Here is a 15,854-nt window from a genome sequence, read left to right on the forward strand (position 1 = left end):
TCCCCAACTCCCAACCTCTGATCTCACACCAGCTGGTAAGTCATGGCCAACGAGAGCCTGCTGAATTGAGCCAAGCTCACTATCAGGCTATCACACTCTTTGCTTCCTAGGTATCTTATGCTTTTTACAGCTTGAACTATAAAGCTGATGACTAGAACGTACTCACCGAAGAAGCAAAGTAATTTTAGCTCTGCCAATCTGAGCTAACGTTTCATAATTTTAATCCCCACATTTTCAATTAAGAGATGGATGCAGCATATTCATCCATAAACAAAAAGGAAAAAAGTAATTTCTTTAATGTACACCTGGGAAAGACAACTGTAATCTAGATTTGTAGATTCAAACATATTGCAATTTAATTATCAGAGCAATTTAGAGCTACTATGAACATGATGGGGAGTGGAAAAGTTGTTTCATTTTTTGTTTGTTTTAAATCACAGTGTTCCATATTTTTTCAAGACTGAAATCATGTCATTTGGCACAGTTTTGTTAATTATAAAGATGGCTCACCAAGCTCAGATAACCTAGTAGAGCCAAGAAACCAAGAAGGTGATTAAGTTTTGTAAAAATAGGTATGATGACTTCAGAGATTAACTTTTTGTCACATTACCTAGAAAAATGAGAAAGAATAAATTTTCTTTAAAAACAATGCAAGGCAAAAATTAACTGTTCTGGTATCTCAATTAAAATATCCTTTGTAGTGTTCTGTGAATAAGATCCAGGGTTTCATCCATATTAACATTTTTTTATCAAGATAATATATGAACAAAGAATACTGAGAAAAAGATCCAGCGTTCTACCCATACTTCGTTTAATTCATATAAAGACTACTAGAAGTGAAATGGGCTACCCGAATAAATCTAGAACCCTCAGCAAAAAACTAAACTTAAGATGTTAAAGTAAAACTTTGCTCCAAAATACTAAATAAGTTTCCTGCTTGTCTCCTCCCAGCCCCCAACTCTTGAAGTGACTGTGGACGTCAATAAATAACAGCAATTTTATGGGGACTTCCCTGGTGGTGCAGTGGTTAAGAATCCACCTGCCAATGCAGGGGACACGGGTTCAATCCCTGGTCTGGGAAGACTGCAAATGAGCAACTAAGCCCATGTGCCACAACTACTGAGCCTGAGCTCTAGAGCTCGCGTGCAGCAACTACTGAAGCCCACGCGCCTAGAGCCTGTGCTCCACAACAAGAGATGCCACTGCAGTGAGAAGCCCCTGCACCCATATGGAATCTAAAAAAAAAAAAAAAAAAGGTTCTGAAGAATCTAGGGGCAGGACAGGAATAAAGACGCAGACATAGAGAATGGACTTGAGGACATGGGGAGGGGGAAGGGTACGGGGAAGGGTACGCTGGCACGAAGTGAGAGAGTGGCACTGACATATATACACTACCAAATTCAAAACAGATAGCTAGTGGGAAGCAGCCGCATAGCACAGGGAGACCAGCTCAGTGCTTTGTGACCACCTAGAGGGGTGGGATGGGGGGGTGGGAGGCAGATGCAAGAGGGAGGGGATATGGGGATATATGTATACATATAGCTGATTCACTTTGTTATACAGCAGGAACTAACACAACAATGTAAAGCAATTATATACTCCAGTAAAGATGTTAAAAAAAAAAGGGGGTAGGGAGGACTGACTAAATTGAGATATTTAATAGCTATTGTAAAATATGTGTGCTATTTTCCTTGCAGTAAAAAAAAAAAAATTTAATTTAAAAAATGTTAAAAAAGAAGAAGAAGCCCACGCACCGCAACCAAGAGTAGCCCCCGCTTGCCGCAACTAGAGAAAGTCCGCACACAGCAATGAAGGCCCAACACAGCCAAAAAAAAAGCAATTTTATGGACACAAATAACTTCCCTTACTTAAAAGGAAGGAAAAAGAAACGGGTCAAAGCCAGGTCCACATTGGTATTTGAAACAGTTCTATGCTTCTACTTTTTATTCCTGGTAAATTTATTTCAGAGGGACCAAGTAAGTTGTCTTTATAATAGGTATGAACCCAAGTAAACAGAATATAGATATACAAGTTCGACAGAGAATTGTCTGCTAAATCTTTACATTCAGAGGATCAGATCATAAGTAATAATTTACAATCAGATCCATAAGTAATAATTTAATTTTTAATTAATAATTTAATTTTGAGTTGCTGTCAAAGCATGCTTATTCCTGGAAAAAAGAGTTGATCTTATTGACTGACATTCTGGTATACTTTCGGGTTAATTAAATAATCAATGAGGCAAAGTAGCCAATGTGCTATAAGACACAATTTTTCTATAGGATTATACTTCAAAATGATTTTATACTCAAACCAACCAGTTAAGTGAATAAAGTCAGAGAAGTTGGTAGCTCCTGTATAAACCCTGACATCTTTTAGGAAGATTTAAAAATCCAATCATGACTGGATTGACTTTGTAATTTATGATCTGTTAGGCTAAAGCTGTGGAATTAATTCAAGAATTATACATTACCAAGTACATAAAGATGTTGGTTTTAAATGTTATTTTTGCATAAGTTTACTTACCGCCATATAAGCATTTGTTCCAACATACGTCTTGGCTATAGAATTCACCAGCTATGAGACAAAACAGTCTGTCAGAACAATATAAAGATAATGTGGAAATAAAATGGGCAATTATTCCTCATTTAACTTACAATCATCATTTCTATAAATCAACTAAAAATTATATAAAAAGGAACAAATTTATCTACAAAGGCATTAAAAATGATTACATCTCTTTTCTTTTGAATGTGATTTCCAACTTAAACAAGCATAGCATTACAGTGTATAGCAGATAACCTTAAACAATTCACTTAAGCAGGATGCTTATCGCTTTAGTACCCCAAACCCGCCTGATTGTACAAAGTCAATTTGAAGTAGAATTTGAACACACTCATTTTTTAGTCAGATGGTCAAGATGTGAATGAAGCCTCATGCATTACTAGAATGAAACGAACACTAAATACGCTGGAGGGATAACAGACTTTGACAACTCATAATACAGTGATGACCTTCGCTTTGGTCTTCGTGTTTGGCTGGGAGTAAAGGTGGCTGCAATTCAAATCAACATCACAGCATGCTCATGGGTCACTATCACCAGGGTTCTCAGGGGAGGCCCAAAATGGAAATTAATTAAAATTTGTGCTGCACATTGTAATGGCCCTCCACCATTGTTGCTCCCAATATTAATTTTTATTGTGGGCCAGTTGGGCTCCCCAGGCACAGCTCCCACTCTGCCCTCCCTTTTGTCTGGCCAAAACGCTTTCATATCAAAGCTGCATATCAATGAAGTTTGCTATTCGTAAGTAGTAATTACAATATCAGCAGTTTTTACTGTCATTGAACAATGAACAATCATATTCTGATGAAGGAAACTCGCTCAGAGATTAAAAATGAATAACACAATCCCAGCCAACGAGAAGATGCAGAGTTCTGTTTGTCTGGCAGCTAGGTGATTTTTCAATCCAGAGAGTAGAATGAAAATAGAAAGTGGATGTTACAGAGAAGAAAGATCGGCAGGAAAATGAGACCTACCTGAGTGCTAACTCCAAAATCACACAGCTTGACTTGTCCTCTTGTGTTTACTAGCATATTAGAGGGCTTCACATCTAAAAAGGGACCAGAAAAATCCATGTCACTAGTTCCATATCTACAGTGCTTGTTCTAGAAAAAGCACACATGCACACCATACCATATTGCAGAATTGACATAATCTGTTCAACCTAGAATTCTAACCACAAATTTAACGCAAAGCATTTTACCTGGAGGCAAAATGTAAGGTCCTAAACTCCCTCACTTCCAACCATTTCTGGTTTCTATAGAAGCAAGGGTTTATTTACTTCACGTGAAAGTCAAATAAAATCTTGGCTTCCAACAACAGTAAATACACCCAATATCCTACTCCAGCTTTCAGGAAAAGTAGATAAGAAAATGTAACCTTCCTGCAAAGAATTTGTACAGAAAGGCTTAGTTCTGCTCTCAAAGTGAAACTGCTCCTCCCACCTCAGGAGCAGTAAGGCCAAACGGAAGCCAGCAAGGAAAAAAATCATTCATATGTTTGCTGGTAACAGGTGATATCTGGTTGAAACAACGAGAACGTGAATGCAGTTCTGCTGTTTCCTGGTTTTACGTGCTACTTCAGATAATCCTCAGAAACTGATCTAAAAGATGTGTAAATGTGTGTGCATGCGTGCACTTATCAGTCTTTGTTTCATTTATCCTCCTCTTCCCTTACATCATTTCGACTGTTGTTAGAGTTAACAAAAGAACTGGCACAGCTTTTGCCAAGGCAGTTCGCTAAATAATGACACAAAGCGTTTCTGTGAAGCATCGTCAGTGACAACAATAGGCCTTTTCAGGAATTCAAGGAGCCCACAAAAACCATCCAAGCAGGATAAGAGCACATCACTTTTGATAGTACAGAAGAGCACCTGCTTCAATGCTTCATCTTCAGTGGCGAAAGTGGTCAAGAACAGACAACTTGTTATATTTAATACAGCATATAACCTTAATTACCCCAAAACTAAAGACTCATAATTTTTATGTAACATCTAAAAAAAATCTGAGTTAATCTCACTCCGTCCCTCCACCCTGCAAAAAGTATCTTACCAAAAGTAGGTACTTAACTCAAACTTCAAGTTCAAACTCAGTAACCAACGATTATTGAACCCTACCTACCATATGACAGGCAACATGACAGGCATTTTCTCATACATGTGCTCATTTGGTGTTGCCTGATGGACACTAGAATGTAAACTCCACGAAGGCAGGGACTTTGTCTCTTTTATTGACTACTATATTCCAGTCCCTGAAGAGTGCCAGGCATACGGTATATGCTTAGTGAGTATTTGTTAATAGATGAGAATAAGTTAATGGAAACCACGAACACACAGTATTATTTTGTTGATGATACTGTTGTGATCAGGGGTTAGCTGTAGACCACGTCTCTGTAGCATGCCCTTTCAGGTAAGACACACTATATACTTCCTTTAAGGGGGCTTTCTCTTTGAATACAGGTCAGTATGCCCAGGCAGGTGTAAGCTTTTTCAACCAACTGGTCTCTGCCTCCAGTTTTCCCCAATTTCAATATAAACCTTATACCACCATCATATTAAATATACTTTCATTCTATCACTTCTCTCCTTGAGGAGGAAGTAAAATATTCCCTGACCTCCCCCGCCAACCCCAGTGTGAACTTCTTAAGAATAGGGTTGTGCTTTCAAATATGCCTCAATAGTTTATACAAAAAATATACATCATAGACAGCCACAGTAGACACTCAATAAATGTGTGCCGAACTGACAGAAATGTTAGGCTCTACAAAGCCTGGTCTTATTTTCCAAACCTAATTCTCATTATAAGCCCTCAACTTTGAATATTTTTCTTTTGGACAATCTTCTCTTTTATATACTGATACCCTTAAACCATTCTTAAGCCATATATCAGATGATAGATAAAGAACAAATATTCTGAGCTCCTGGAAGAAGGAGCTACATGGAAATCACAAGGTATGGTAAAAAGAACAAATTCTTAGCTTTAATCAGACACATATTTGACTTAAGTGGATCAACAGAGAGAGAAAGAATAAAACAACAAAATTTCTAGATTATATTCTAAAAGGCAAGGTGTAAATAAGAACTTTATGCCATTTTCAGCTCTCCAACATCTTTTTTTACTTACATGTAATCCTACTGCATGACTTTGCACATTCACCTTTCAGCCTAGCTTTCAGGAATACTTTGTGTATGAAAGCAGTAGACATACAGCCATCCTCAAAACAACCTTGGTATTCCGACTAGACTGTTTTAGTCACTGTCTCAAAAGAAACAAATCCACAACACCCCATTACTAAGCCTTTGTTCATGCTGTGTCCCTGACCCCAAACCACCTGGGTTAAAAAACCCTTCCTTGATATTTTTTGACTGAATCCTGCTCATCCTCCAACTCAAGTACCCCATCTCCCTGTTGCCATACCTACTCAGGCCATCAAAATCGCTGCTTCCTTTGAACTGCTAAAGCATTTACTGTCTGTACCATTTGGAACTGAGCATGTGACATTTTTACTAGTAATTACCACATTTACTGTTACAGGTATCACCAAGTAATAAGTTCACAGGGTAGGAATATGCCTTATACATTTTTGTATGCATCCTGTTGGATGCATATTATCTTTGCTCACTGGTAGATGGCTTTCTAAACAATATACTAAATTTGCTAATATAAGTGTTCCAAACCCAGCAACATCATTTGAACATAAAAGACCCCTTTAAACAAAATCAATGGATTCAGGCTAGAAGACAGAAGACTTGGATTTGTCTTTTGGGCCCTGCCACAAATTTGGCATATGACTTTGGACTAGGCATGTGACATTTTAGTTTTCACCTCTATAGGGAGATAATAAAAGTTACCGTATCAATCTTTAAAAATTGTGGGGATTAGATGAGATAATGAATGTAAAATAGCTTTTAAACTGTCAAACACTCTATAAATATATTATTATTATCCACTGGCAATCAACCAAGCAATGTAAAGTGTTATATTTTGTTATGTTCAGAAAATAATTTCTGTGCTACTGCAATAAATTTAGGCTGTATTTGGGTAAAATACTAGTTAAAAGAAAATAATTTCAAAAGTCCAGTAAGTAGAATGATAAAACCAATTCAATGTTTATGAGGGGGCATATTTGCCAGACTGTATGTACTCATTCACCGACAAGGCCACTGAACTGGTCTCCCTATTTTTACACTTGCTCTACTAGAGTCTGTCTTGAACACAGCAGCTAAAGTGCCCTCTTTAAAACCTAAATCAAACCATGTCATTTCTCTGCCTAAAACCTCCAAGGGCCTCCCAACTCAATGCAAAAGGCAGCCCTCATGAAGGTTTCTAAGGCCTTCTCTGAACTGCCCCCCTACTACCTCTGTACTCTCATCCTTCCTACTCCTCTCCCTGCCCACTCTGTTTCATCTCACTGGCCTTCTTGCCAGTCGTGCTCCCTGCTTTGTGGTTCCATATAACTGGAATACTCTGCACCCATATATACATGCATGGCCTGCTCCTTTACTTGTTTTTAGGTTTCTGCTCAAATGTTACCCTTTTAAGAGAAGCCTTCCTCAACCACCCACTATGAACAGCAATATCTTCCCACCTCCGATATTCCCTTTCCCTCTTCTCTGTTTCAGTGCTCCTCATAACACTTGGCACCACTGACACCCTATATTTGTACATGTATACATGTCCCTCTCAGTCCTCCCGTTTCGAAGGAAAGCTCCATGAATGCAGAGATGTGATCTGTTGTGTTCACTCCTATATCTAGAATAGTGCCTGGTATGGACTAGAAATGATATCTGTTGAACAAATGTTGGTGAATGAATATTTCCACTAAATAGATGGGCAAACATGTGCACCTGGAGAAGCATGAATTTGGCCTGAGAAGGAGCTCCATCTTTTCCCACTCAATGGCATATACTTCAGAATAAATACATTTCACTATTAATGAATACATTTGTGAGTGATATTTTTCATTCTGAGAGGATCTATGGGCATTCAAAAATACTCACTCAACAAATATTCACTGATGCCTTAGCATGTGCCAGATATGATAGTAGGTCTGTGGAGAGAAGCATGAGTAAGACCCACCTCTGCCCTTCAGGAGAGTGTAGACCAAGGAACTGCTGGTATATATTTTGACCAAAAATAGTGCACATGAGATTTCAGGATAATAACATTGCTTATGTACAATCTAAATGGGATTTGCTTCCTATAATAAAAACAATGAGAGTTATATAACTAAATAGCTCCCAAGCCTGGCTGTGCATTTAAAAACAAAAACCTTTTTTGGTTTTACCTCAGATCTGCTGATTCAGAAACCAATCTAAAACAGCCAGGTCTTCAGGTCAGCACTTAGAAAAGACCAACATAATGGGCTGTTTTTCCCTCTGATTAAACTGCTGGCAAGTTCAGAATATCTGAAGAGAATTTCATCTATTGTTTAACTTTACTTTATAAAATCAGTTTTATTCATTTAAAAAATCAATTTTATTGCAGTCATTTTGAATATACAGTTTAGTGACTTTGACATATACAACCATATACCCACACCACAATCAAGATATGAAACATTTATATCACCCCAAAAGGTTCCCTGTGCCCCTTTACAGTCAACTCCACCCTGACCTCTGGCAACTACTGATTGGTTTCTGTTATTTTTAGATGATTTTTGCCTTTTCTACATATATCATAAAACCCGTAATATGTTGTTATAATTTTTGCTTTAAAAAGTCTGATGATTAGTTTGGATGGTACCTCTCTGTCACTAATATTTAAAATGGATATTTTGCAGACAGTACGCAGCTGGGTCTTTTTTTCGACCAGTTTGACAATTTGTGCTCTTCACTGCAGTATTTAGACCATTCACATTTAACGTAATTAGTGATATGGCTGAGTTGAACTCTACCATCCTACTATTTGTCCCATCTCTTCTTAGTTCCTTTCTTCTTTCATTGCCTTCTTTTGGACTAGATGGGCTCTTTTTAGCATTCCATTGATCTCTACTATTGACTTCTAAGCCAGAAGTTGGCAAACTTTTTCTGTAAAGGACCAAAGGTGTTGAGAGTCACGTGGTTTTTGTTGTAACTACTCAATTTTGCCACTGTACTGCAGAAGCAATCACAGGCAATGTGGAAATAAATGGCATGGCTGTGTTCCAACAATCTTTGTTTACCAAAACAGGTAATGAGCCAAATTTGACCTGTGGGCTAAAATTTGCCAGCCCATTTGAAGGTTTTTTGTTTTTGTTTTTAACGGCTGTTCTAGGATTTACAATATGTTTCTTTAATGTTTCATTGTCTACTTTCAAATAATATTAGGGTATTTAATTTATAATGTAAGAACCTCAGAACACTATGCTTCCATTTTCTTCCCTCCCATCCTCTGTGCTACTGTTATACATCTTTCCTCTACATATATTATAATTGCCACAATATGGTGTCTTTATTTTTGCTTTAAATAATCATTAAAAATTTTTTTAAACATATTTTATTGAAGTATAGTTGATTTACACTGTTAATTTCTGCTGTATGGCAAAATGATTCAGTTATACATATATATATATATATACACATTCTTTTTCATATTCTTTTCCATTATGGTTTATCACAGGATATTGAATATAGTTCCCTGTGCTACACAGTAGGACCTTGTTGTTTATCCATTCTATATATAATAGTTGACATCTGCTAATCCCAAACTCCCAATCCATCCCTCCCCTAACCCCCTCCCTCCTCCTTGGAAACCACAAGTCTGTTGGCGAGGGTCAATTCTTAATTTCCACACATTTCTGTCATTCCTGACTCCTGGACATACGCTGGCCTGAGAGCTACAGTGCTCAGAAGGGTATGTGACATCCTTGGGACCCCAGGACGCAATGAAGGACCCTGAGCCCCTTATGAGAGGTAGCATGGCAAGGCTGATGCCAAAGTCAGCACTACATGCCCACAAACCTGTCAACTCCAGCACTTCCCGGGGAATATGGGGTTGAAAGCAATGGCTTTGGAGCTAGAGCAAGTGTGTCAGCTGTTGTAGTGAGTGAGTCAGTATATGAATGAGGTTTAGATCAGTGCTGAGTGAAAAAATTTTAAAAGGTCTTTTATATATCTACATGTATACACTAATCCTGGTGCTATTTATTCCTTTGTGTGGATCTAACAATCTATCTGGTATCATTTTCCTTCTGTCTAAACAACTTCATTAACACTTTTTATAATGCTGGTCTATTGGTAATAAATTCTCTCTGCTTTGTTTGCCTTAAAAAGTCTTTACTTAGCTGTTATTTTGGAAAAATATATTTACTGGACCTAGAATTCTGGATTTAAAGGTTTTTTGTTTTTCTCAACATTTTAACAATGTCTTCCCGTTATCTTCTGGTTTGCATAGCTTCTGACAAGAAGTCTGCTGTCATTCTTATTTTTGTTCCTCTCTATTTAATGTATTATGTTTGTTCTGAATATTTTAAAGATTTAAAAAATCACTGGCTTTACATTTTTAATTTTGATGTACTTTGGTATGGTTTTGTGTATATCATGGTTAGAGTTTGTTAGGCCTCCTAGATCTCTGGGTTTATGGGTTTCATCAAATTTGGAAAGTTTGGGAGCACTATTTCTTCAAATTACTTTTTGTTCCCTTTTCTTTCTCCTTTCCTTCTGAGACTCCAGTTACATATCTATCCTAGACTTCCTGATACTGTCTCAAAGGTCACTGAGGCTGTGCTCATCTTTTTAGTCTTTTTTTTACAGTAATTTTAGATAATTTCTATATCTCTAACATCAAGATCACAAATCATTTCTTCTGTGGTGTCAAATCTACTGTTAATTCCATCAAGTGAAATTTTTACTTCAGATACTTTATTTTTCATATCTAGAAGTTCGACTTGGTTCTTTTTTCTGTCTTCTCTCTCATCATGCTCATGTTTCCCATTAAATCCTTGAGTATATTTATCATAACTGTTCTAAAGTCCTTGTCTGCCAACGGGAGAGTCCCATTTCTATTGACTGATTGTTCTCCTGCTAATGGTCTTTCATCCATTATCAGAAGAAAAAAATTTTTTTCACATACTGATTTTTATTTAGATGCCATGCATTCTGAATCGTATATTGCTGAGCGAATTTGCTGTAATCCTTTAAAGAGTGCTAAACTTGATACTGGCAGGTAGTTAACTTACTTGAAGATAGCCAGATCATTTTGAGGCTTATTTTGGAACTTTTATTTGTGGAAAGCCAGAGCAATCCCTACTCTAGGGCTAGTTTAGCCCCTCTATTAAAACATGACCCTTCTAAAGTCTCTCCTGAATGCTCCAATGTATCCAAAAAGGTCTCTCCACTCTGGCTGGTTAGAATTTTTAAAATTCCCAATCTTGTGTAAGCTTTGGGAATTGTTTAGCTTACAGAACCCCAGAAATTTTCATTCCCAAACTAGCTTCGTAAGATTTCACCCTACAAAAGCAGAGGTTGATATTCGGCCAAAAATTCAAGGAGAGTCTCACACAGGTTCTTGAGCTCTTTCTTTTTGCACAGTTCCTGCATCTCTAGGACTCTGCTCTGTAAATTTTAGCCATTTTAAAGCCTTCTTGACAGCCAAACTCTGTCTCTTCAGTTCAGTAAGATCTTTGGGCTCTGACTGGTTGCCCTTCCTTATGCTGCAGTCTGGAAATTGTCTCCAGGCTTAAAACGGGTGATCATAGGGCTCCCCTCATCTGTTTCCCTTCTCTTCAGAATCACAGTCCTGCACTGCTTGTTATCTAATACCTGAAAACAGATGTTTCATAAATTTTGTCTAGCTTCCTAGTTGTTTTTGGTGGAGGTTCCACAGCAGCATTTCCTTCCTGGGTAGAAGTGGAACTATCCCTTTATTTTAAAATTCTTGTTTTTTTGTCCTTTGTTCACTGTTTACACCTCATATTGTAAGCTGCCTCAAATCCTTTTTTGAAATAAATAGGATATAATAATTAAGACTTTATTTAGTTAAACTAAATCTGAATTCATGTGACAGAATTTGAAGCAAATGGAATCCTTTTAAATGTTGGAATGAGGGTAGTTCCTCTGATTTAAGTATCACTTTATCGGAATAAAATACTCCATCTTATACCTGAGTTATCAACAATCCTAGTATATAGCCACCGAACTTATCATTTCCATGTTTTCATTTAAAACATGGAAATTCTATAATTCTCAAGAACAGCTCCAGGAATACCAAAATGATTTTTGTTGCCTTTTTTTTTTTTTTTTTGGTTTGTTTTCAACTTCATTCCAAGCCAGAAACAAGAGGACAGATTAGGCAAGAAAGATTACTTTTAAGGAGACTTATATCTATGCTTATTTTAATGCAATCTCAAGTTATGGAAAACAAACAGCAACTGAGAGCATACAGCTTTTCATTCAGCTCACTTAAAAACATCATAGCCATTCTTCTGTAAGCGAAGCACAGAAAAGATGAGTCATTAAAGTGACTGATTATAAATGGCAATCATCAGGGCAGATGCAAGTCATTTTGGTTTAATTAATTATTACGGTTTATCAATTAGTTTTATTGAAGGCAAGGGGGCTTAAACGAATAGTAGGGCATTGATTTTAACTGAGACATTTTCTAAAAGAAAATACAAATGAGGTGTGTAGAATCTGAAATTACATACAAGTCCTCTTCATACCAGTAAAAAGAAATAAGCTTCATCTAATGTAAACCATAAGCCTTTAGTGAAAAACCAAATTAACACTAATCCCTTTGCATTATACATAAAATAACATGTTTTAGTGTTCCCTAATTTCAGGTTTGCTTTGTCCTGGCCAAGAGGTCAATATCATGTTGGAGAAAGTGAAATGAAGGTGCAATGTAAAGTGACCCATTTTTAATATTAGGTATTTCCTATCCTCTTTCATTAAGAAAAAAATTTAGTCATTTATACAGATAGGATTTTATAGGAGTCAGCATAGATTCCCATTGGCCACATCCTCTCAGAAAAAGCAGAGGTGACACGGAAAGTGCGTGTGTATGCACACACGGGTGCATATCTGTGAAAGAGACAGTGTATGTGTGAGTGTATGATATATAAGATTAAGGGTGATACGTGATCCTCCTACACTGACAAAAGCTGTCATGAAAATCAAATGAGACTGTGTGCTTAGCAGTGCCTGTCAAAGAGACACGGCTCAGTGAATTGCTGAATAAATAAAATAAACGGGAGAAACATTTCCTAAACTTGAATACACTATAGATACTGGAAACTATGCTTTGTAGAATCAGTAATGACAATGACGCTTACCTTAGAAAGTCAGGATGTGAATCATTTAATATATTAGACCAGACCCAAATTTCACTATATGAGCTCTACCTGAAGGCAGGCTTCTTCCAGGAAGGCAAGTGCTGTTCACTGAAGAGTTAACAATTATCCAATCACATGTATCTCCTGTCACAATATTTTCCCACTCCTTCAGTGAGATTTCACAGTAAGGTGCGCTTTTTAATGATATGTAATGAATATTTGATTTGTAGCAGTGACAGCCCATGTAGATAATAGGTAGTTATGATGCAGTTCTGTTTAATAATTTGAAGTGCTTAGAAGACTATTAGAAAAATATTAGGAAGTTGGAAAAAGGGAAGAACATAGAAATGGGATTACAGTGTCATGCAGAAGATAATGATAGGTGGTTTCTATAGGAGACTGTAACTAAATAAAAATCAACCCCTAAGTGTCTTTAAAAATTAAACGTAAACTTACCATACAAACCTTGTGGTCACTTTCCTATTTCAACTTTAATAAAATATGAAATATCAGTTAATTACTGATACTAAACATATACTATGTATCAATGGTTAATGGCTATTTCTTCTCAAAACGGACGTGTACTAGATGACTTGATTCACTGTGATTACAAATATCTAAAGATACATACCAAACCCAGGTATCTACTCAAGAGACATGAAAATACAGAACCAAATAAAGACTTGTGTATGAAAGTAGCATTAATCTTTTTTTTAACATTTTATTAGAGTATAACTGCTTTACAAAGGTGTGTTAGTCTCTGCTTTATAACAAAGTGAGTCAGTTATACATATACATATGTTCCCATATCTCTTCCCTCTTGCGTCTCCCTCCCTCCCACCCTCCCTATCCCACCTCTATAAGTGGTCACAAACCACCCAGCTGATCTCCCTGTGCTATGCGGCTGCTTCCCACTAGCTATCTATTTTACATTTGGTAGTGTACATATGTCCATGCCACTCTCTCACTTTGTCACAGCTTACCCTTCACCCTCCCCATAACCTGAAGTCCATGCTTTAGTAGGTCTGTGTCTTTATTCCCGTCTTACCCCTAGGTTCTTCATGACCTTTTTTTTTTTTATCTTAGACTCCATAGATATATGTTAGCATACGGTATCTGTTTTGCCCTTCTGACTTACTTCACTCTGTATGACAAACTCTAGGTCCATCAACCTCACTACAAATAACTCAATTTCGTTGCTTTTGATGGCTGAGTAATATTCCATTGTATATATGTGCCACATTTTCTTTATATATTCATCTGTTGATGGACACTTAGGTTGCTTCCATCTCCTGGCTATATTGTAAACAGAGGTGCAATGAACATTTTGGTATGTGACTCTTTTTGAATTATGGTTTTCTCAGGGTGTATGCCCAGTAGTGGGATTGCTGGGTCGTATGGTAGTTCTATTTGTAGTTTTTTAAGGAGCCTCCATACTGTTCTCCATAGTGGCTGAACCAATTCACATTCCCACCAGCAGTGCAAGAGTGTTCCCTTTTCTCCACACCCTCTCCAGCATTTACTGTTTCTAGATTTTTGGATGATGGCCATTCTGACTAGTGTGAGATGATATCTCATTGTAGTTTTGATTGGCATTTCTCTAATGATTAATTTACATTTCTCTAATGTTGAGCATTCTTTCATGTGTTTGTTGGCAGTCTGTATATCTTCTTTGGAGGAATGTCTATTTCGGTCTTCTGCCCATTTTCGGATTGCGTTGCTTGTTTTTTAGTTATTGAGCTGCATGAGCTGCTTGTAAATTTTGGTGATTAATCCTTTGTCAGTTGCTTCATTTGCAAATATTTTCTCCCATTCTGAGGGTTGCCTTTTGGTCTTGTTTATGGTTTCCTTTGCTGTGCAAAAGCTTTTAAGTTTCATTAGGTCCCATTTGTTTGTTTTTATTTCCATTTCTCGAGGAGGTGGGTCAAAAAGGATCTTGCTGTGATTTATGGCACCGAGTGTTCTGCCTATGTTTTCCTCTAACAGTTTCATAGTGTCTGGCCTTACATTTAGGTCTTTAATCCATTTTGAGCTTATTTTTCTGTATGGTGTTAGGGAGTGTTCTAATTTCATACTTTTATATGTACCTGTCCAGTTTTCCCAACACCACTTATTGAGAAGGCTGTTTTTTCTCCACTGTATATTCTTGCCTCCTTTATCAAAGATAAGGTGACCATATGTGCATGGGTTTACCTCTGGGCTTTCTGTCCTGTTCCATTGATCTATATTTGTTTTTTGCCAGTACCATACTATCTTGATTACTGTAGTTTTGTAGTATAGTCTGAAGTCATGGAGCCTGATTCCTCCAGCTCCATTATTTGTTCTCTCAAGATTTCTTTGGTTATTCGGGATCTTTTGTGTTTCCATACAAATTGTGAAATTTTTTGTTCTAGTTCTGTGAAAAATGCCAGTGGTAGTTTGATAGGGATTGCACTGAATCTGTAGATGGCTTTGGGTACTAGAGTCATTTTCACAATGTTGATTCTTCCAATCCAAGAACATGGTATATCTCTCCATCTCTTTGTATCATCTTTAATTTCTTTCATCAGTGTCTTATAATTTTCTGCATACAGGTCTTTTGTCTCCTTAGGTAGGTTTATTCCTAGATATTTTATTCTCTTTGTTGCAATGGTAAATGCGAGTGTTTTCTTAATTTCACTTTCAGATTTTTCATCATTAGTGTATAAGAATGCCAGAGATTTCTCTGCATTAATTTTGTATCCTGCTACTTGACCAAATTCATTGATGAGCTCTAGTAGTTTTCTGGTCACATCTTTAGGATTCTCTATGTATAGTATCATGTCATCTGCAAACAGTGACAGCTTTACTTCTTCTTTTGCAATTTGGATTCCTTTCATTTCTTTTTCTTCTCTGATTGCTGTGGCTAAAACTTCCAAAACTATGTTGAATAAGAGTGGTGAGAGTGGGCAACCTTGTCTTGTTCCTGATCTTAGTGGAAATGGATTCAGTTTTTCACCATTGAGGACGATGTTGGCTGTGGGTTTGTCATATATGGCCTTTATTATGTTGAGGAAAGTTCCCT

General features: G+C 37.0%; 1 protein-coding gene across 3 annotated transcripts in view; it reads right to left on the reverse strand.

The window, feature by feature from the left end:
* The window catches only part of MAP2K5 (mitogen-activated protein kinase kinase 5), a 263,527-nt gene that overhangs the window by 107,008 nt on the left and 140,665 nt on the right, over nt 1–15,854 (reverse strand). For all 3 annotated transcript variants that reach the window (XM_060005718.2, XM_060005717.2, XM_060005716.2), the window contains exons 14-15: nt 3,538–3,611; nt 2,527–2,577 (exon numbers count right to left, since the gene is read on the reverse strand). In XM_060005718.2, coding sequence (XP_059861701.1) covers nt 2,527–2,577; nt 3,538–3,611 — 125 coding nt within the window. The remainder of the gene's footprint in view (nt 1–2,526; nt 2,578–3,537; nt 3,612–15,854) is intronic.

This window comes from Delphinus delphis, chromosome 2 (genome assembly GCF_949987515.2).
Source record: "Delphinus delphis chromosome 2, mDelDel1.2, whole genome shotgun sequence".
Taxonomy (NCBI): domain Eukaryota; kingdom Metazoa; phylum Chordata; class Mammalia; order Artiodactyla; family Delphinidae; genus Delphinus; species Delphinus delphis.